The 23,570-nt window shown below is 33.2% G+C and overlaps 1 protein-coding gene and 1 long non-coding RNA gene across 7 annotated transcripts in view; one reads left to right on the plus strand and one right to left on the minus strand.

Moving 5' to 3' along the window:
• Positions 1 to 23,570, plus strand: part of LOC127730608 (histone deacetylase 4-like) — a 153,045-nt gene that overhangs the window by 119,804 nt on the left and 9,671 nt on the right. For 4 of the 6 annotated variants that reach the window (XM_052239068.1, XM_052239069.1, XM_052239070.1 and 1 more), the window contains 11 exons: positions 9 to 192; positions 784 to 1,042; positions 1,153 to 1,254; positions 4,659 to 4,792; positions 11,407 to 11,524; positions 12,028 to 12,122; positions 16,744 to 16,797; positions 17,122 to 17,177; positions 17,704 to 17,791; positions 20,893 to 21,110; positions 22,756 to 22,874. In XM_052239068.1, coding sequence (XP_052095028.1) covers positions 9 to 192; positions 784 to 1,042; positions 1,153 to 1,254; positions 4,659 to 4,792; positions 11,407 to 11,524; positions 12,028 to 12,122; positions 16,744 to 16,797; positions 17,122 to 17,177; positions 17,704 to 17,791; positions 20,893 to 21,110; positions 22,756 to 22,874 — 1,427 coding nt within the window. The remainder of the gene's footprint in view (positions 1 to 8; positions 193 to 783; positions 1,043 to 1,152; positions 1,255 to 4,658; positions 4,793 to 11,406; positions 11,525 to 12,027; positions 12,123 to 16,743; positions 16,798 to 17,121; positions 17,178 to 17,703; positions 17,792 to 20,892; positions 21,111 to 22,755; positions 22,875 to 23,570) is intronic. The other 2 variants (XM_052239072.1, XM_052239073.1) reach the window with 1 other exon arrangement.
• LOC127730636 (uncharacterized) lies at positions 18,036 to 19,047 on the minus strand. The gene is made up of 2 exons (XR_007995205.1): positions 19,016 to 19,047; positions 18,036 to 18,655 (listed from the first exon to the last, which is right to left on the minus strand). It is a non-coding gene; the product is annotated as an uncharacterized LOC127730636 (long non-coding RNA).

Here is a 23,570-nt window from a genome sequence, read left to right on the forward strand (position 1 = left end):
TTCTATAGACATAAACCATTAGGCAGAACTCAGTCTGCACCACTGCCATTGGGACACCCATTTTTACAACAACAAAACTTGCTGCTTCAACAACAGCACTCACAACAAGTTAAACAACAAATACGACAAGCTGTCTTACATCGTGCTGGAATGGAGAATGTTGACGAAGAAACAGAAGCTAAGTTACAACAGGTATTTTATAACAAGTCATGTCTTTTGTAACAACAAATAGTGGCATTGTAAATCCAATATGGGTGGCAGACAATCACTGGTAACCAAAAGGTTCTGCAGTCACTGATTTCAAGCATAATGTAACCAAGAAGATGAATCAATATCTATAACAAATAGATCATTTTGAATGTTAATTAGTTAAGGAAATTGGAATATGATAGAACATTTACATCCTAGAAATAAACCAAAACTTTGCTAAAATGTTTTAAGTTAGAAGTTGATTTTATTTTTAAAGATAAAATTATATCAATAATTAATGCTAATCTGAATTTAAAAGAGATTCACACACCATTCTTGAATGCTGTAAATTCAGAAATTATTTCAAGGTTTTTAGTAATCTGAACAATGCAACTGGGTGAGTATCGCAATAATAAGAATACACATTCTGATCCAACTTTTTCTGAAATCGCAATAATTGATTTCGCATTTTTGTCCATTCTTCAACAATTGCAATAGTAAATGCACACAATAATTTTTAATTTGCAGTAAACATTCTCTTTCATCATTACCAAAGAGATAGTAATACAAATGCTTGTTTTAAATTTTTATCAGGAAATGAGAGAATCCAGAGAGCAAGATGCAGATGATGTAATTGTAGTAAAGGAAAGTCACATGGAAGAATCGTCAAGTGAGACGTTAAAACCACAGCAAACATTCCCAAACCATCCAAGGGAGGCTATCAAACACCGTCGTCATCATCACCATCGACCATTAGCTAGGACACAGTCCAGTCCTCTAGTTACTTTCTCTAATCTACCACAACAGACACAGGAATCTGACCCAACCACAATTAGATATAGATATACTACAGGTAATTTTTCAATTAACATTACCCCCTTCAAACCACAATTAGATATAGATATACTACAGGTCATTTACATTGCCCCCTTCAAACCACAATTAGATATAGACATACTACAGGTAATTTACATTGCCCCCTTCAAACCACAACTAGATATAGACATACTACAGGTAATTTACATTACCCCCTTCAAACCACAATTAGATATAGATATACTACAGGTAATTTACATTACCCCCTTCAAACCACAATTAGATATAGATATACTACAGGTAATTTACATTGCCCCCTTCAAACCACAATTAGATATAGATATACTACAGGTAATTTACATTACTCCCTTCAAACCACAACTAGATATAGATATACTACAGGTAATTTACATTGACCCCTTCAAACCACAACTAGATACAGATATACTACAGGTAATTTACATTGACCCCTTCAAACCACAACTAGACATACTACAGGTAATTTACATTACCCCCTTCAAACCACAATTAGATATAGATATACTACAGGTAATTTACATTGCCCCCTTCAATCCACAACTAGATATGGACATACTACAGGTAATTTACATTACCCCCTTCAAACCACAACTAGATATAGACATACTACAGGTAATTTACATTACCCCCTTCAAACCACAACTAGATATAGATATACTACAGGTAATTTACATTGACCCCTTCAAACCACAACTAGACATACTACAGGTAATTTACATTACCCCCTTCAAACCACAACTAGATATAGATATACTACAGGTAATTTACATTGCCCCCTTCAATCAACAACTAGACATACTACAGGTAATTTACATTACCCCCTTCAAACCACAACTATATATAGATATACTACAGGTAATTTACATTACCCCCTTCAAACCACAATTAGATATAGATATACTACAGGTAATTTACATTGCCCCCTTCAAACCACAACTAGATATAGATATACTACAGGTCATTTACATTACCCCCTTCAAACCACAACTAGATATAGATATACTACAGGTAATTTACATTGCCCCCTTCAAACCACAACTAGATATAGATATACTACAGGTAATTTACATTGACCCCTTCAAACCACAACTAGATATAGATATACTACAGTTCATTTACATTACCCCCTTCAAACCACAATTAGATATAGATATACTACAGGTAATTTACATTACCCCCTTCAAACCACAATTAGATATAGATATACTACAGGTCATTTACATTACCCCCTTCAAACCACAATTAGATATAGATATACTACAGGTAATTTACATTACTCCCTTCAAACCACAACTAGATATAGATATACTACAGGTAATTTACATTGACCCCTTCAAACCACAACTAGACATACTACAGGTAATTTACATTACCCCCTTCAAACCACAACTAGATATAGATATACTACAGGTAATTTACATTACCCCCTTCAAACCACAACTAGATATAGATATACTACAGGTAATTTACATTGCCCCCTTCAAACCACAACTAGACATACTACAGGTAATTTACATTACCCCCTTCAAACCACAACTAGATATAGATATACTACAGGTAATTTACATTACCCCCTTCAAACCACAACTAGATATAGATATACTACAGGTAATTTACATTGACCCATTCAAACCACAACTAGACATACTACAGGTAATTTACATTACCCCCTTCAAACCACAACTATATATAGATATACTACAGGTAATTTACATTGCCCCATTCAAACCACAATTAGATATAGACATACTACAGGTAATTTACATTACCCCCTTCAAACCACAATTAGATATAGACATACTACAGGTAATTTACATTACCCCCTTCAAACAACAATTAGATATAGACATACTACAGGTAATTTACATTGCCCCCTTCAAACCACAACTAGATATAGATATACTACAGGTAATTTACATTGCCCCCTTCAATCCACAACTAGATATAGATATACTACAAGTCATTTACATTACCCCCTTCAAACCACAATTAGATATAGATATACTACAGGTAATTTACATTACTCCCTTCAAACCACAATTAGATATAGATATACTACAGGTAATTTACATTACTCCCTTCAAACCACACATTAGATATAGATATACTACAGGTAATTTACATTGCCCCCTTCAATCCACAACTAGATATAGATATACTACAAGTCATTTACATTACCCCCTTCAAACCACAATTAGATATAGATATACCACAGGTAATTTACATTACTCCCTTCAAACCACAATTAGATATAGATATACTTCAGGTAATTTACATTGCCCCCTTCAAACCACAACTAGATATAGATATACTATAGGTAATTTACATTACTCCCTTCAAACCACAATTAGATATAGATATACTTCAGGTAATTTACATTGCCCCCTTCAAACCACAATTAGATATAGATATACTACAAGTCATTTACATTACCCCCTTCAAACCACAACTAGATATAGACATACTACAGGTAATTTACATTGCCCCCTTCAAACCACAAGTAGATATAGATATACTACAGGTAATTTACATTACCCCCTTCAAACCATAATTAGATATAGACATACTACAGGTAATTTACATTACCCCCTTCAATCCACAACTAGACATACTACAGGTCATTTACATTACCCCCTTCAAACCACAACTATATATAGATATACTACAGGTCATTTTCATTACCCCCTTCAAACCACAACTATATATAGATATACTACAGGTAATTTACATTGACCCCTTCAAACCACAACTAGACATACTACAGGTAATTTACATTACCCCCTTCAAACCACAACTATATATAGATATACTACAGGTCATTTACATTACTCCCTTCAAACCACAACTATATATAGATATACTACAGGTAATTTACATTGACCCCTTCAAGCCACAACTAGACATACTACAGGTAATTTACATTACCCCCTTCAAACCACAATTAGATATAGATATACTACAGGTAATTTACATTACCCCCTTCATCCACAACTAGATATAGATATACTACAGGTAATTTACATTACCCCCTTCAATCCACAACTAGATATAGATATACTACAGGTAATTTACATTACCCCCTTCAAACCACAACTAGATATAGATATACTACAGATAATTTACATTACCCTCTTCAAACCACAACTAGATATAGATATACTACAGGTAATTTACATTGCCCCCTTCAAACCACAACTAGATATAGATATACTACAAGTCATTTACATTACCCCCTTTAAACCACAATTAGATATAGACATACTACAGGTAATTTACATTACCCCCTTCAAACCACAACTAGATATAGATATACTACAGGTAATTTACATTACCCCCTTCAAACCACAACTAGATATAGATATACTACAGGTAATTTACATTACTCCCTTCAAACCACAACTAGATATAGATATACTACAGGTAATTTACATTACCCCCTTCAAACCACAACTAGATATAGATATACTTCTGGTAAATTATTGATTTACATTGCCACAACCAAACCACAAACATAGTGGACAGTTGTTGTTCGTAATTTTGAAAAAGAAGAAAAAATAGATTGTAACATGAATGAAATAGGCATTTGGATGTTGATTACGCCTTATCTATTTTAGGTTTAGCATATGATTCAATCATGCAGAAGCATCAATGCACATGTAATAACAATTCAAATCATCCAGAGAATGAAGGCCGTCTACACAGTATATGGTCTAGATTACATGAAACTGGACTGACATCTAGATGTGAGGTTAGTATTGATTGACGAATAGTTATTAAACTCATGTTATTTAGGCATAATATTTGTAAATCCATTTTCAGTCTCAAATCTATGTCCTTTCTTCAGATCTGTGTCCCTTTGTCAAGCCTCAAATCTGTGTTCCTTTCTCAGATTTGTGTCTCTTGACATCATGACACTCAAATATGTGACTCTTTGTTCATTCATTTCCTTGTTTTATATAGAAAACTTTCAGTAATGTGGTGTGACTCAGGACAATCACATATAAAACGTGGTGGGGTGAAACTTGATTGCTAGCATTCAATCTCCCTTACCTGTGACTATGGTGTAGCAACACAGCATAAGAAAAAATGATGATGATGAATGTCTGTTTTACTTACAGTGGTAAGTCAAGGGCTTATTCAGGACAAGAATGATGTTCATGTGATATGAATATGAACCCTGCTTTGTACTAGTCCCAAACACTCAATCTTGATTTTTACTAGTAAACAAGGTAACAGTCATAGGAAAACATGTCCCCCTATCTGACAGATTATTTTTACTCCAAACCAAACAGTCTTGCTTTTACCTCTAAATGCCACATGCTTAGCGCAGAAACAGCATACCGGGGTATATAGATTTTGAAGTCTGGTTTGACCCAGTTGGGAATAGAACTTACTATAACCTTCCACACTCCAGGAGAGTACATTGCCAGCTAGAGACTGCCATGAGTCTATCGAGGCTGAAATTAACAAAAAGACATAAGACACAAAGTAACAATCTCAGAGATTTCAATCTGTTACAGTTGGTGTATCGATAATTCTGAAGTCCTAGGACAGGGCATGACGTGTTAAAAAAGGAAATAGATTTGTGACATTTATGACGCTATATCGGATAGGAGACAGATAGGAGGAAAGGACATAGATTTGGGCTGGACATAGATTTGACTCTTACATATTTAATTAAGAATACATAATATTTAGGGCTATATGACAACTGAAAATTTTGCCCCATATGACATGATTTTTCAAACAGCAGGGTTGTTAAGGAATCTGAAATATATTTTTTTCTTATTCATATCGATGTTTTTGTGTTTTAATGGATTGGCACAAACTCTCTTCAAAAACATTGAAATCGATTACTTTGTTATGGAGATCATGCTGAATTTAGTTTTCGTTTTTAATATTGTGACATTGCTGTTATTAGTCCCCTACCGACGAAGTCGAAAGGGACTTTAGGTTTGCCCTCTGTTCGTCTGTCTGTCCGTCTGTCCGTCCGTCCGTCCGTCTGTCTGTCCATCCGTCAGTCTGGCAAAGCAGTTTTCCACACTTTAAGACTTCGTTCTTGAAGATATTGATTTGATATTTGGTATATAGTTTTGCCATGACAAGTTATAGATCAAGTTGGTATTTTGTTCTGGTCTGATGATTTAGTCCAGAGTTATGGACCATAAATCTGGACCATATCTAATGTTAAGAGTACTACGTTAAACCATATTTCTGTACAAAGGGAGATAACTCATTTTTTAAAAGACATTCTTTGGTAAATTATTTGAAGAATTTTTTGGCAGGTTTGTTTGTTAATTTGTATAAACTAATTTTCTGAATGCTATATATATATAAAAAAAATTATGAAGTGAAATCCTTTAATAAGATAATAATCTATTTTTATTAATGTATATATTACATTACATTGTGTAGATAAAAATTGTTGACATTTTATAAATAGATTACAAATCTATATTAGTTTGTGACAAAAAAAAGAAAAAAATATTTGGAACTATTAATTATATTTGATTATAATTTGAAAATAGATATACACTGCATTACATCATATCTAATTTTAGAGAACTATTAATCATATCTAATGTTAAAGTGTTTTCCACACTTTTTTTCATCATGCTTGAAGATATTGATTGATAATTGGTATATAGTTTTATCATGACAAGTTATACAGATCATGGAAGTACATGGAAGTATTATATTGACAGGAACTCCAACAAGCGGACTTCAAACGTTTATAGTGCGATGTCGCAAAATCGTTAAGTATCTGTTAATTATAACTCGACATGTCATATGGATGCATGGGTTCCGTTCAAATTTTTGTAACCTTGTGATTGATCGTAATTACGGAACATACCGAAATAACCGGATGTGTACTTAATTGTCAAGGAAATGACATTTACCGACCATGTCACTAAATGACAAATATGTCAGTTTTGACGGGTTTTGCTGCGTAAAAACAAATATAAAGTAAAAAACGAAATCCCCGCGACTGTTTTCACCTAAAAAAAACAACAAAAAACTGAAGAGTAAAAATACTCACAAGCCATAAACATTTCAGTTTAAGTTACAATCAATTTAAATAGTAAGATTTTTATTCATGAGAGGGCTGTTGGCTAAACATGCATAACTGTTATATACATGCTAGGCTTGAAAATCATAAAATTCTTATAAAAAGTAAACGGAAAAGTTTTTACCAGCAATTATTGTCGCGCTTTACTGCTAATTTAACTTTGACAAATATTTTAATTAAATTAAGTGTTTACTGAAAGAATTTCCAACAAAAATTTAATTCAAAAGTTGGTTCCCCGTAGTGGCGGGGGCCGGGGAGGTTAAAAGGCTTTAATCGGAAAAAATATCAAATATTTTGATTAATTGTTTACTGAAAGTACAATGGCAAATATTTCATTCAATTCAACAAGAAACAAAAACATAAATTGCTTAACATACGGTGTAAGGTGTTTCAGAACTGTTAAGCATTTACACACATTAATAAATTCAAATTTGGTTCCCATGATAAAATTTTAAGAATAAAAAAATATTATACTGCTTAGGGCCCATCATGGTGATCCTTCTTTAAATGCACCCAGAAATATTTAAAGTTAAGCCATTCGTAAAAAAAAATCTGTCAGACGTCAGAGCAATCTCGGACTAGGTTGAATGTTTAAAGTTGTTTATAACTTTGGAATTATTATAAAAAGTGTAACAATTCATCTGTCTCGTAACCTGATACATGCTATGTAGAGGTCATCACGTGCGTGTAATTATTAACCTCTTTTAGTCTTTTAAACATATTTGATAAATACGTTAATAACATTTTTTTACATTGTGACGATAAAGAAAACCATAAATGTTCTTGTAACATTCGATAAAAATTTACAACCTTTAACTTAAATTTGAGCTATCCTTCGCCATCTTACACACTACACGTGCATCACAGTGTTTTCCGCAAACACCCAACTTTAGGTACATGTAATTTTTAATATCGGATATTTTCCGATTTCCAAGTTCCAATGATTAAAACAATTTAAACAAAACTAAAAATAAGCTTGCCCTCTTTTCGAATGCAGTTAATTTACTTTTGTCATTTTGTTAAATATGGACTGATTTTTTAGATCTTTTCAACTTTTGCCTTCATTTATTGCACGGAAACAGGTGTCGTCATTCATGTGGCGATTCACAAAAAACCACGGGAGTTTCCGTGTTCATTTACATTGGTAGGTAGATAAGACATTCGATACCAAATCACGTGATAAGACCAGCTTCAGTTAACAGAACAGGCGAAGGCGGCATCGCAGATACCCCACAAAGGAGTTATCACGTACTCGACAAACTGAGTCGGAACCTTTTATTTTCTTAAAGAAATCAGTGGCATGGGAATGTGCTAATTTTTCGTTGGAGTTCCTGTCGTTTGAAATTTTGTTTCGGTCTGATAATTTTGTGCAGAGTTATGGTCCTTGGACTTGAAAAATTCACTCATTTAATCAGTTTTCCACACTGTTTTTAGTCATGCTTGAAGATATTGACTTTTTTTTTACACCATGACAAGTTATAGAACAAGTTAGCTTTTTGTTCCAGTATAATGAATTTTTACCCGGTAGGGGACTATGTATTGCCATGCAATACTCTCAGAATGCTTGTATATTTTTAGCCATTCAAATGCACATTTGAGATTTTTTTTTATTAACATGCCTGCTAATATTCATGACATCACAATTCAATAAAATGATCAGCTTGCTTTCTTGGTTCAAAGATGATATGAACAGCTGATGATCTGTAGATAGATAGGAGCAATGGCAATGGTTAGATGACACTGATTTAGATCTGTGTGACAAAGTAGAACACAGTAACATTTGTTTATCTATGTGTATTAAATGGTCAGGAACAGCATCTGCATACACCATTAATGTTGATGAAAAGAAGATACACAGTTCTTAGAACAAAAAGGTTGCTGTTTCAATATGGTGTAGACTTTATATATATATTTGGTGTTTGTGTTAACATTGATGTATGATTAAACTGTCATTATGAAAAATGAAATACGAACAGGCTTTAGGGATCACTTCTCATGCAAGTAAATGTTAAATCTACATTTGACTTGTCTTGTAAGATTACTGTCACAAACATTTTACATTTTTATAGTTTTTTTTAAACCGCAAAATTTTTGGTTATCTAATGGTATGGCAATGTTGTCATCGTCCGAAGACATTTGGTTTCTAGACAATAACTTGAGTATAAATGTATGGATATCTATGAAATTGTACCACAAGGTTCCATACCACAAAAGGAAGGTTGGGATTGATTTCGGAGGTTATTGTCCTAACTTTTTAGGATTAGGGCCAAAAAAAAGGCAATAAAACAAGCATTTTTCTTGTTTCAGGACAATAACATGTGTATAAGTGTATACCTGCAGATCTCTATGAAATTATACCACAAGGTTTCATACCTCAAAAGGAAGGTTGGGATTGATCTTGGGGGTTATGGCCCAAACCGTTTAGGAATTGGGCCCAAAAACCAGGGATTTTCTGGTTTTTAGACAATGACTTGAGTATAAGTCTGTGGATCTCTATGAAATTGTACCTCAAGGTTCCATACCATAAAAGGAAGGTTGGGAATGATTTTGAGGGTTATGGCCTTAACCTTTTAGGAAAAAGGGGCCGAAAACAATACTTTTGTAATACTTTGTATAAATTGCTTATTTCTTGACCAATTTCAATGGGGTTTAATTCAAAGTCTTGAAATCTTCGGGTTCTTTAATATGCTGAATCTAACCATGTATGTAGATTTTTGATTTTGGGTCCTGTTTTTTTTAATTGATCCACATTGAGGTCCAAGGCCAAAATTAAACTTTGGTTTGATTTCATCAAAAATTGAACAATTGGGGTTCTTTCGATATGCCGAATGGAACTGTATATTTAGAATTTTAATTTTAGGCCTGTTTTCAAATTAGTCTACATTAAGGTACTAACAGTCCAAAATTAAAGTTTGTTTGATTTCAACAAAAATTGAATTCTTAGGGTTCTTTGATATGCTGAATCTAACTGTGTCTTTAGCTTTATAATTTTGGTCCCAGTTTTCAAGTTGGTCCAAATCAGGGTTCAAAATTAAGCTATGTTTGATTTCAACAAAAATTGAAAATATGGGGTTCTTTGATATGCTGAATATAAACATGTATTTGGATTTTGGATTTTGGGCCCTGTTATCAAATTAGTTCTTATAGAGGTCCAAAGGGTCCAGAATTAAACTTTTTAGTTTGATTTCATCAAAAATTGAATTCTTGGGGTTCCTTGATATGTCCAATTTCAAAATTTTAAGTTCTTAGACCACATTCGATCTATGTCAGAAACCTATGATGTGTCAAATATTTAATCACAATCCAAATTCAGAGCTGTTTCAAGCTTGAATGTTGTGTCCATACTTAACCTAACTGTTCAGGGTTCGACCTCTGCAGTCGTATCAAGCTGTCCCCAGTGGAGCATTTTATTCTTTGTTTGCATGGCATCATTAAGCAAAAATAAGGGATATCAGTGTTTTAGATTTACATGATATAAAGAGTGTATATCAAGCCCAATCTTTGGATTTATTATGATCCTGCTACTCGGAATAAAAATCCAACAGTTGTCAGGACTTTTTGTTTTGTTGTGCCTGTAGATATTATGCTAATATTTAGTTAATTGGGATATTATGCACACCTTATTATCAGCTATCATGACGGCAGTTACAATGGTATCTGTGTTCCCTATTGCCATTCAAAACAATTGTTTTTGCAATCCTATACTGCAGATTTCTACTATTATGATTGCCATTGCAATACAACAGATTTTGCAATTGTGTACAGCAGATTTTCATTTGTAGTACCTGTTGCACCTGCAATACTGATAGCCTATAATAGGGTGTTATGACGAGTAACATATTAAATTCATGTTTTACCCTTTGAATTTGGCAGCAAGACTCAGGGCCTTCTATAACTAATTATGCAGTATGGGCTTTGCTTATTGTTGAAGGCCGTACGGTGACCATTAGTTGTTAATTTCTGTGTCATTTGGTCTATTGTGGAGAGTTGTCTCACTGGCAATCATACCACATCTTCTTTTTATATGTCACTCCAAAACATCTATTTTATTTTATAGTTATTTATGTGACATGGAGGTTAGGATTATTTACAGCTAGTTTAGAATTTGAGGTTTTTAACCATTCTTTATTTTTTGCAGAGAATAGATGTCATCCTTCGATTCACTTTTTTTCATTTTCATATGGAAGTATACATCAGAGTCAAGTTGAACCAATTTTGACAGAAATGCATTCTATTTCCTACAAAAATATTCAATTGAAATATAACTATGTACATTTTTCTTGAAATTTCAGAGAATAAAAAGTAGAAAAGCCAGCATGGAAGAATTACAAAGTTGCCATTCAGAAGCCCATACATTATTATATGGGACAAATCCCCTTAACCGGCAGCGTCTAGATCCAAGCTTATTTGGTAAGATAGTATTTGAATGCTATGAAAAGTACTTTATTGTATGGTTTAGGTTGTAACTTATCAATTACAAGATATAAATAATTTATCTCCATTTTAACATGCTAGATGTTATAATTCATTGGTGGAGGCAGGTCTTGTGGTTAGATGGCTCCTTATTTAGAAAGTTGTAATTAAAATTTTTTTCTAAGCAAGACAACATTTTGCTTATCATGATATTACAACTATAAACTGTAGGGCATCAAGCAGGAACCACTATTTTTAATGGCATTTCAATCCTGATTGTTAAACTGCATTATATCACAACTAATATAGAATGACTGAAATATGTATGTTTTTATTATTTTTTCATCTATATATTATGCAACTTTGTTTGCTACACAAGACTGTTTGTCCTAGGATTGCCATTTATTACTAATAGATTGACATGTGTGTGCCTGTTTACTTTTATATTTGGGAACGCTGTGGTATACTTCAGACTTTCTATTATGCTATTTCTGTTTCAGAAAACATGCGTTTCTTTTTGTTACCTTGTGGAGGAATTGGTGTGGATTCTGATACAGTGTGGAATGAAATGCATACATACATAGCTGCCAGAACGGTAAGATAAAACCAGTGAAGAGAGAAATTAAAGATAAGGGTTTGTGGAGAGGGCTTACGTAGGCTTGACCTACTATTAAAGATAGGAATTTAATACAGAAATTAATAGAGAAATTGATCTTTAATAGATTTCACATTAAAAATGACTTTATTTCTATACATTTTTAAAACAACTTGTATTTACAAAATGAGATCTATCAAGCTGAATGCAGTTTGTTATTGAACTACAATTATTTATGATGATATTTACAAACCATTGCTTAATTACAATAAGTATAATAATAGTAATAATGCTAAATATTGACTGAAAAAGGTTGTCACTCATTTTCTTTCCCTAAATAATCAAGCAGGTTTGTTGAGGAAAAGCAGGGAGGTTGTATATGAATTTTTATAACTATGTGAAAATCACAAAGGTTACAAAGTTATACTGTTTGTGGATCATAAAATGGAGGTTTCTGTTAGTTTTAATCATTATATAAAACTTTATTGAACATTTAATATTCTCCTAGGAGTCTCGAACTTTGATGTACTAAACTAGTTTTGATAAAAATATCAAGGAATGACATTTAAAAGTAAAAGGTCAATAAAAAAATATAGTATTTACGTACAATGCTAAGAAATAACGTCATCTTACAAGAATAATTTCTTTAATATGTTTGACTTTAAACAGAATATTACAAGGAGAACGTTAGGGGCATGACATTTGTCTTCGTATCTTTATTTATCAACTAAAATAATGTCACAGCAGGAGTATTGTACTTAGCATCACAGATGCATTTTTTTTTTTAAAGTGACCAGATATTTTAAGGTTGGTTTCAAGAGTTTCTTTGTCATAATGACTTATTTATTCCCCCCCCCCCCCCCCCCCCATATTTATGAGAAAAAAAAATTCTGTTCTTTTATTGAATTTCAAATACTGGAATGAATTCCTACTTGCTTTAATCTGAGCTCAAGATTATGTTCTGTCTTTATAAACTTGTTAACTTCATACATGTCCTGGTACATCTGGGTATATTTGTCTGTCTGACCAAGCTTTTATTGTAATAACTATGATTGCTTTAGCAGACTGTTTTTACATTTATACACCATGTTTGCCTGCGGAAAGTCTATCTTTTCATTTTCCAGAGGTGTCATTCCAGTGTTATTAAACTTTAATATTTAAAATTTGGAGTTTTGAGCTTAACTTTATTTGAATGTGTTTTCACATCCTCCAATGTCCTTCTTGTATTTTGTTTTGCTTCAACATTTTAAAATTTCATTGTAGTAAATTTTAAAACAAAAAGTGCAAATGCGTTTTTAATCTAAAGTATATGTTTGCAAGTTATTGAAAAAACTATACTATAGATTTAATAGATTTCTGTAAGGAAAACTACACTCCATCCTAGAGGAATATTTCTTTAAAATGACTGAATGTAAAATAGGTGTTTGTAGCATGACTATAAAGATAAAGAGGTAATGTTTGGGTAATCTATCCCTTTCTTGGATCTTTTTAGCTTATTGAGTCAATTAGAAATTGTATATACATGTAGTTCTTAATGGCCGGGTGAGAGAAATAGTCTCATTTGGGCCTCTATTTTCTGGTTTATTTCTCCACGTAAATGAAATAGTGACCTCAATACTGTCTGTAGATCAATACTTTTATAAACACTTCAGTGGAAACATAAAAAATGTAAGTTTAATCATTCAAGTAACACCTGTTCATAACACTAAAACAGTAGGACATAAATAATGTATGTAACCTTGGAAACAGATAAATTGAGGTAAACAGAAAATTGCTTGTTTATGTAATTTCAATTAATACTTCAGAAAAGTAATATCAGATTATAAAAAAAGAATTAATTATGTAACGATGATTTTAACCATATGAATAAGATACAAGGGGACGGTGTAAACGTCTGTAAAATAGAAATCTACAACAAAAATAACATCCAGATGTCCTCACATTTGCTTTGGTTTTAACCTTTATCATACCTGTATAGATACAAGCCATTCACAAACTAACATTTTGGAATAAATTACAGTAGTCAGAATGAGCAAAATTTGTTGTAATTAAGTATCATTAAGTATGAATAAAAGGTGATGTGTGAAAATCAATGAAAGCAACCCAACAACACAATAAAACAATGCTCACTTGTTAATTTATTTTCTTGATACAAAGTGCAAAAAAGGTCTATGCACTAGTTTAATCCCAGTTTGAAAGCTGTTAAAAAGCTGTTCAGGTACTTATTGAATATCAATATATTATAGAAAATCAAATATCAATTTAACATGATAAAAACTGTTACATTTCAATGAGTATGTAAGAAACTGAAAAGGAAAAAAACGTTAACCTTCGTTCATGTAGTTGCTTTTATGCAAAATCAATTAATTTGTTTTTGCCTTAATTTATGCAACACTTACCATATCATGTGCATATTTGAACCTTTCATAAATTGTATATATACAGTGTCAGTCACCTTGTCTGACAATCAGTCAATTGTGCAGGATTATTCTGAACATTTTAGTACTACAATTATTGTCCCAATAATGCCCCTTTTGTCAACTGCAAAGATACAAAGTATTTAAAAAAAGATGATTGTTTTTGGTGTGTACAATAGTAACAGGTATGTTCTAAAAAGTAAAAAAAAAAAAACCTTGAGAGACAGAAAAGATAAAAGACCCAAAATTGATCCGTACAAATACTAGATCCTCATAGCTTTAGGAGGGTCCCTAGTAGCCTCACCAGCAGGGCTTTGAAATGGACCAGCTTTACAAGGACCACCTCAGACTTTTTACCTACTTCTTTAATTAGCACCTGCTTTCTAGTATTACCTCTGACTTAACATGTATAGAAATATGAATTGCCACATCCTTAAATCCTTCCACCCCATAAAGAATACATTATACGTTAATGGTGATAATTATCTGTGTTGATTTATTAAGTGATGTTTACATTGCCAAATATGGATGACATCAGCTGAAATTGACGTAATGGGTATAGGAAAAATCAAAAACTTATGTTGAGCTTGTTTACTGATTTCCTAACAAACATTATTGATCTATGGTTAACACCTGTTAAGTACATCTGTATTCTAATTGATTTGTACAAAGGACAGGTTATCAGATATCATATTGTTTCCTGTAAAATAAGAACACAATTTGAATGCTGTTAATGGGTTTTGTTGAACACATTTTACATACAGATACAATACTACAGGATGAAAATTTTAATCATCACTTGTAAACCTTACTTATGACATAATTTAGATGAAAAAAAATTGTTTTCATTGCTGCATCTTGTAATAACTTGTTTAACCATGATTTAAATGGGGAATAAGTGTTGGTACTGATATATTTGTAATGGAAAATATGATAAACGTACATCACAAAAAAAGTAATGAATTCAAGCTGTAGGGTAGACATTTAATAAGCAGATTTAACCAATAGTGTTAAATGAAACTGTTGGCTGGACATGCAATGACCAAATTTAACCAACAATGTAAAATCAAGCTGTTGGATTGGCATGTAACCAACAATGAAAAATCAAATTGTTGGATTGGCATGTAACCAACAATGTAAAATAAATTTAATGGCTGGACATCCAATGAGTGGATTTAACCAGCAGTTTAAAATTAAGCTGTTGGCTGGACATCCAATGAGTGGATTTAACCAGCGGTTTAAAATTAAGCTGTTGGCTGGACATCCAATGAGTGGATTTAACCAGCAGTTTAAAATTCAGCTGTTGGCTGGACATCCAATGAGTGGATTTAACCAGAAGTTTAGAATTAAGCTGTTGGCTGGACATCCAATGATTGGATTTAACCAGCAGTTAAAATTAAGCTGTTGGGAGGACATCCAATGAGTGGATTAAACCAGCAGTTTAGAATTAAGCTGTTGGCTGGACATCCAATGAGTGGATTTAACCAGCAGTTTAAAATTAAGCTGTTGGGAGGACATCCAATGAGTGGATTAAACCAGCAGTTTAGAATTAAGCTATTGGCTGGACATCCAATGAGTGGATTTAACCAGCAGTTTAAAATTAAGCTGTTGCCTGGACATCCAATGAGTGGATTTAACCAGCAGTTTAAAATTAAGCTGTTGGCTGGACATCCAATGAGTGGATTTAACCAGCAATGTAAAATTTAGCTGTTGGCTGGACAGCCAATAAGTGGATTGAAAGTTAAAGATTGACATGCAATGAACAGTTTGGATTGAAGCTGTTGTCTTCACATGCAATGAACAAATTTAACCAACAATGTGGATGAAAGCTGTTGGTTTGATGTTCAGTGTATCAGATTAAAGCAGTATTGAGTATGGATTGAAGCTTAGGCTGGACATGACATAAGCAGTATTAACCAACAATTTTGATTGAAGCTTAGACTGGACATGAAATAAGCAGATTTAACCAACAATTTGGATTGAAGCTTAGACTAGACATGAAATGAGCAGATTTAACCAACAATTTGGCTTGAAGCTGTTGGCTGGATATACAATGAGCAAATTTTACCAAAAAGATGGCTTATTAGTTTTGTGCATTCTTTCCATTGATTATAAGATTGACATTTTTTTCTGACAGATTTTAACACAGGACTTTCTTTGAATATTAAACAATATGATATATTTAAGTTTTGTTGATTTTTCAGGCAGTAGGCTGTGTTGTAGACTTGTCATTAAAAGTGGCATCACGTGAACTGAAGGTAAGTTGTTCAATGGATTGATACAGCACATGTTGCTAAAATTTGACAACCTAAATGATAGATTAATAGTTGCTGTAAATGGTAGTCATCCCATTTAGTTTCTAATGTTTTTGTTACGATTCATTATGATTGAAAAGAAAAAAGTTGCTACCCTTTGAATATTATTTTATAGTGAGATTAATTGTTTTTTTGGGTTTTTTTTGCAGTGTTTTCAGTAATGCAATAAGAAGAATGATTTAAAAAGTAACAAGTTGATTACAGTATACATTATCAATAATGAGTGTACATTTCTCACTATGTTATCATCTGATGTTATTATTGTAGAATGGTTTTGCTGTTGTGAGGCCACCTGGTCATCATGCAGAATCACACCAACCAATGTAAGTACATACAAGCCTTTTACATGTTCTGTTATTATAGTCAGAATGTCTCTTTTATAACATTTACATATTTCAGATGCCCTTTCAACTTCAAAAATATAATGCTGGTTTTTTTTTTAATCTTTGAGAAACACTGGTTAGTATTGTACAAATAAAAGATAAATGGGGTATACATCCATGAGAGAGCAACACAACACAAAAAACCATAAGACATTTCTTCAATATAAATGTCATATTTGAGATACATTATTTCCACTAATACAATTTAAATCCCTTTATAAAAACTTCATTTTAAAGTACTTACTTAAGAAGATGAGTGCTGTTAAATATGAAGTTACAAGCTTGTTATTTAAATTCTATAGTCTCCAAACTTGATGTAAATGATCCACTCTAATAAGAAGATTAACCTTAAACATTCAAAGTCAAAGGTCAGTAACACTTTATAGTGTAGTAGAAATTATTTAAAACTATATGGGATTGTTGGAGGATGCTGCATTTGAGTGAAATAGTATTGTTTATCTTGCAGGGGATTCTGTTATTTCAACTCAGTTGCCATTGCGGCTAAACAATTGAAAGAAAAGATGAAGTTAGAGAAGATATTGATTGTTGATTGGGTAAGTGTAAATTAATCTGTTGAATGGTTAATGCTGATTTATTATAGCTAGGTCTGCCCATAAGTTATTCTCTTTATCATATCCAGTCATACTTGCCAACCTCTGACAATGAGAAATCATGTCATGACATGACATGACATGTCAAAAAGCGTGTGAAAACGCGTGACGTAGATGCAGACTTTTTAATATGAACAATGTTCATAATTTCACATTATATGCAAATTTGTTAATATAAAAAACAATATTCAACTGTAAACTTTTATTGTATTCAACAGTGGTCTGTTTTGCTGCTTTTAATTTAAAGCAACACCAGAGGCGGATTTAGGGGGGGCCCAGGGGGCCCGGGCCCCCCCTTTTTTGGGAAAAATTTGGTTGATTATATAGGGAATCACTGAAGCATGACTGGAGCGGGCCCCCTCTTAGGCAGTCAGTGGGCCCCCACTTATGAAAATTTCTGGATCCGCCTATGAACACCACTAGGCACATAGTCAAAACACCTGCTGGTTTTGTTACATTTACTTGATAACAAGGCACACAATATATCATTGTCGAGTTCTGATCAGAATTCAGTGTAAATTTCTTTATAATTGAAAATGATCTCTCACAGTCAGAATTGATATTTGGCTGAACTAAAATAGATTCATGAAGCTTTGAAAGAGTGTCATAATGTTTTTTTGCCATCTAAAATGTCATCTATGATCTCTGCCATTGCTCCCAACAAACTATACAATATATGTTGCTATTGCCTGGTCAAAACTGGGTAGTTCATCAGAAGACAGCTTAAATACTATGAGAACTGATCCAACAGTTCCGTGATATTTCCATCCCCAATGGCCTGTGGAAATCTGTTGGCTACATTTGAAACTGAAAAAGAAAAGTATTTTATAATTGTTAAATGCTTAATCAAATAGCTATGTATTTTAGTTCTCCTCTCATATGTATTGTTATGATTGCAACATAGAGTGCACAATGCGTTATTCATCCCTCGATGATTTAAACTCGAACTCCCAAATATAATTTATAAATCTTGAATCGATGTTATTTGGTCATTCGTGTTACCCCTTGAATCTTGGTACGTACATGTACACATCGTTTTTGCTTAGAAATCGGCTCTTTAGACGACGGTACAGGTCTTGAAAGATACCTCTTACTGTGGACATTTCCCCTAAAGTGAATTTGAAAGAAAGAAAGTCCCAAAATCGTAAAAACTAATCACAAACTTACCTTAAGAGCTTTTGCTGTTCGTCCATATAGAAAAACAAACAATGGCCACCAAACAATAGCCTGGAATCCTGACCCAATCTAATACTTCGTCGATAGGTCAAGCAGTTAGCTAGGATCCAAGGCTAACCAAACAATTACGGTATTTATCGTGTTATAATGAAAAAACCTGAGAATCGCGATATCACTAACAACCAAAAAATCAAAACAACGAAAAAGCGTGTAATTGCGTGTAAAGTGATGGAAAGCGTGTACACGCCATGTGATAAAATCCTCGCGTGTAAACCATTGAAAAAGCGTGTTATTACACCCGAATATCATGTCAGTTGGCAACTATGTATCCAGTATGCCTGAGGAGTTTGTATGAATATAGATATCAGAAATTTGTACAGACTTGTATCTAAACAAATACCCAGTATGATAAATGATCCAAACTACTTACATATTCTGTTGGCCAAGATTGCTTCTTGGAAAGATTGACTTGGTTGTCCTATTTATTGTCCTCCAGCATTACGAAACAGAGAGACACATTTATAACATTAGTCAGTTCATTCCTTCAAAGGTCTTTTTTGAGGTACAGTTCTTATAAGTAGTAGAGTGTTTGGATAAACTGTACAAATAATCATCATAAGCATATATATACTTAGTAATAAATGCAAGTAAATTGTATGTGTGATACACTCAATGGGTTGGCACCTACAAACATGTTTAACCCCACCACATTCTTTATATGCCTGTCCCAAGTCAGGAGCCCGTAGTTCAGTAGTGGTTGTTAGTTCATGTCTGTCATATTTGTTTTATTGTAAATTATGTTGTTAGTTTTCTCAATTGAATTGTTTCATATTTATCATGAAGGGGCCTTTTATAGCCGACTATACAGTATGGGTTTTCTCATGTTGAAGGCTGCCTTTAATTGCTTACATCTACTTTATTTTTAATTTGGTGGATAGTTGTCTCATTGGCAATCATACCACATCTCCTTATTTTTATATATGCAGAATCAGCCATCCGCAATGATATCGATATCAGTCACGACTGCAAAGGCTTTATCTAACCCCTTATCTGTATGACGTCACATAATTATACCCAACGCAACGAGTTGCGGAGGGTATAATGTTTTTGACCCGTCCATCCGTCTGTCCGTCAGTCCGTCAGTCCTGTTTCTTGTCATCGCAACTCCTCTCAAACCACACAACAGAATTTCACGAAACCTTTTTAGATAATAAGGACATACTATGTAGTTGTGCATATCGACAGGAAATTACGATTCAATTCTTTTTCTAGGAGTTACGCCCCTTTGAACTTATTTACTTTAATGTACTACTGCAACAGTTTGTCATTGCAACTCCTCTCAAACCACACAACAGAATTTCATGAAACATTTTCAGAAAATAAGGACATACTACGTAGATGTGCATATCGACAGAAAATTACGATTCAATCTTTTTTCCAGGAGTTACGCCCCTTTGAACTTATTTGCCCAATATACTACTGCAACCTTTTGTCATCGCAACTCCTCTCAAACCACACAACAGAATTTCATGAAACTGTGAAGATAATAAGGACATACTATGTAGATGTGCATATTGACAGGAAATTATAATTCAATTTTTTTTTCTGATACAATTTTTTTTTCTTACACTTATTTTATTTCTCCAATGACAATGTGGGGACGTGGGGTATGTGAGCGCGCTCACTAAGGTTCTTTCAGTAGTATCAGTGATGGTTTCAAAGACTATATCAAATCCCTAATATGTTTTATTTCATGTTGATATCGTGAAAAACATCTAAATTAGTTGTTCTTCCTTTACATGTCTATAATAAAGTGTATATGACATGGCTTTTTCAACATCACATATAATATTCTCTATTTATTTTAGGATGTACATCATGGTAATTCAACGCAGCAGATATTTTATGATGACCCAAGTGTACTGTACATATCTATACATCGTCATGACAGTGGTAACTTTTTCCCAGGAACTGGATCAATTGAAGAATGTGGACAAAATAAAGGTCAAGGTTACAATGTCAACATTGCATTTGGAGGGTTGTTAACACCACCAATGGGTGATGCTGAATATTTGGCAGCATTTAGGTAGGCATACTGGGGCAATATTTGATGGCAATCAAAAATCCTTTCATAAATGTTCATTGATTTATTGCAAAAAACCAGTGTTCAATGTTTGTGAGGCAGAAACCATTTTTATGCCCCATCTAGGGGCAAAATGTTTTTCTGTTAGTGAATCCCTTCGTTCGTTCGTTCGTTCGTTCGTCCGTCCGTCCGTCCGTCCGTCCGTCTGTCTATCCCACTTCAGGTTAAAGTTTTTGGTCAAGGTAGTTTTTGATGAAGTTGAAGTCCAATCAATTTGAAACTTAGTACACATGTTCCCTATGATATGATCTTTCCAATTTTAATGCCAAATTAGAGTTTTTACCCCAATTTCACGGTCCACTGAACATGGAAAATGATAGTGCAAGTGGGGCATCCATGTACGATGGACACATTCTTGTTTTGTGTTGCCTTGCTTTCATAAGGCATTCATATTAACTTTAGTATAATATATTGGTTAGATGGTTATTATTGACAAACCCATTACATGTTTAGATTGATTTCTAAAGGAAAAGGTTGAATTTGTTTCTGTCCAGACCTGCCAACTTTGAAGATTGTAGGGGGTGTTGACCTGATTCTTTAAATCTTACATTTTATAAACTTAAAACTTCAAAACAGGCTTTCAAAGGAGTCACAATTGAATTGATGCACATAAATTCTCATTCAAAACCATAGTGGATTATTTTAAAACTAAAAATTCTAATGGCATGTATTAGAATTGGAGATGCATTAGGTTCACTTGTTTAAAATCCCCATAGAGATTTTCACGAGTTGACAGGTATTTCTGTTTGAATGTAATATAAAAATGTTACATAAGGAGGCTAACAAGATCATTTTTAAGGTGGTAAAGAGAGGCGAAAGATATCAAAGTGACATTCAAACTCATAGTAGAAAAATAACTGACAATGCCATGGCAAAAAGGTGTAAAAATACACTTGAAATTTGTTTAGATTCCATTACCGTAATCAGCCTTGTAAAGTCCGCACTGTTACATTGTCTGCACCGTCTTATCGCCACAGGTAATTCAGGGAAATTTTTTTTTTCACTTGTTGAAAACTTCTTTGCGAACCTCTGTAATTTCAAAGCGTGTTTGATTGTTTTCCATCTCAAGCAGAAGTTGAAAATCCTTGTAAATGATTCAAGAACACTTCATGAGTGTTAAAATAAGCCAAATTCTCAAGAAAAACAATTGTAAAAGTTGTGTTTGACATCAGCTGGATATCAGAATAGCACATGTAAATCACAAACAAATATAGTGAGAGTATGCGGAAAATCGATACTTAGAATACGATAAAATTTGCATGTTAATATGGATTAGGTGAATTAATAGTTTTGAATAGAAATAAGGGCATCCGCTACAATTTCAATAAAAAATCAAGTTTTTCTCCTATTTCTTACTTGTAGTATTCTATAATCCGCACCCCTGCCTGGCAATTTTAATTTTGGAATAAAAAACACGGACAATACATGACTGAATTCGGTATTAGAAATAATTTTGATGCATAGCAATATGTACCTCCTGTGAAGCCATTTGTGTAGTTTTAATAATAAACAGAGTTGAAGTCCTCTGCTTAAAATAGTTTCTTCATTATAGATATAGTTAGCTAGGTACATCTTGTTTATTTTTCAGAACCATAATTATGCCAATTGCCAGAGAATTTCGTCCAGAAGCTGTATTAGTTTCATCTGGATTTGATGCAGCACAAGGTCATCCTGCTCCTCTAGGTGGATACCAGGTCTCACCTGCCTGTATGTTATATCACTATTTATTTGTGTTGTATTTTCAGTTCTTTCCTAGCGTATAGTAGTAGCCATGTGTTCTTCTTTAAAGTGACGAATTCAGGTGGGGTATAGAGGACTTTTGTCCGCCCTTTTCAGGCGTTAAATGATCCAAAAAATTTTTGCCTAGCAATTTTAAGTATTTTTTTCTATTACCCGCCCCTTTCTTCAAACCCTGAATCAGCATCTGCTTTTCAAGCATTAAGGGCTATTATTGAAAGTAATTCTCTTGTAAGAAGTAATGGTTACGTGTTATTGAAATGTGAACATTATCTTCAAAGGTGTCAAATTGTGATGATATATGGCCACTGACCAGGTTCAGATCATATCACTAGACAAGAAAAACCAAGCTATTCATGTCTGCAGTGAAGTAAGGGAAATAACTCTGTTCACAAAGTTATATTAGGGGTACATTATAGGAGATATGTGATAAACTTGTTGTATTATTTCATTGGGAAAATATTGGAAATAAAAACTAAAGCCTTTTAATTACTTACAATAAAATGTAAATCTTTATATCTATGATGTAATCATAATTAGAAGTACTATATTGAGGATAATGATTGATTGATTATTGTTTTATTAGCACTAAATGTCTATATCTGGACGAGAGCCCTTTGAGAATAAAAAAAAATATATATACATGTATTCCAAAGCATTTTGGTC

Source organism: Mytilus californianus, unplaced genomic scaffold (genome assembly GCF_021869535.1).
Source record: "Mytilus californianus isolate M0D057914Y unplaced genomic scaffold, xbMytCali1.0.p SCAF_2, whole genome shotgun sequence".
Classification (NCBI taxonomy): domain Eukaryota; kingdom Metazoa; phylum Mollusca; class Bivalvia; order Mytilida; family Mytilidae; genus Mytilus; species Mytilus californianus.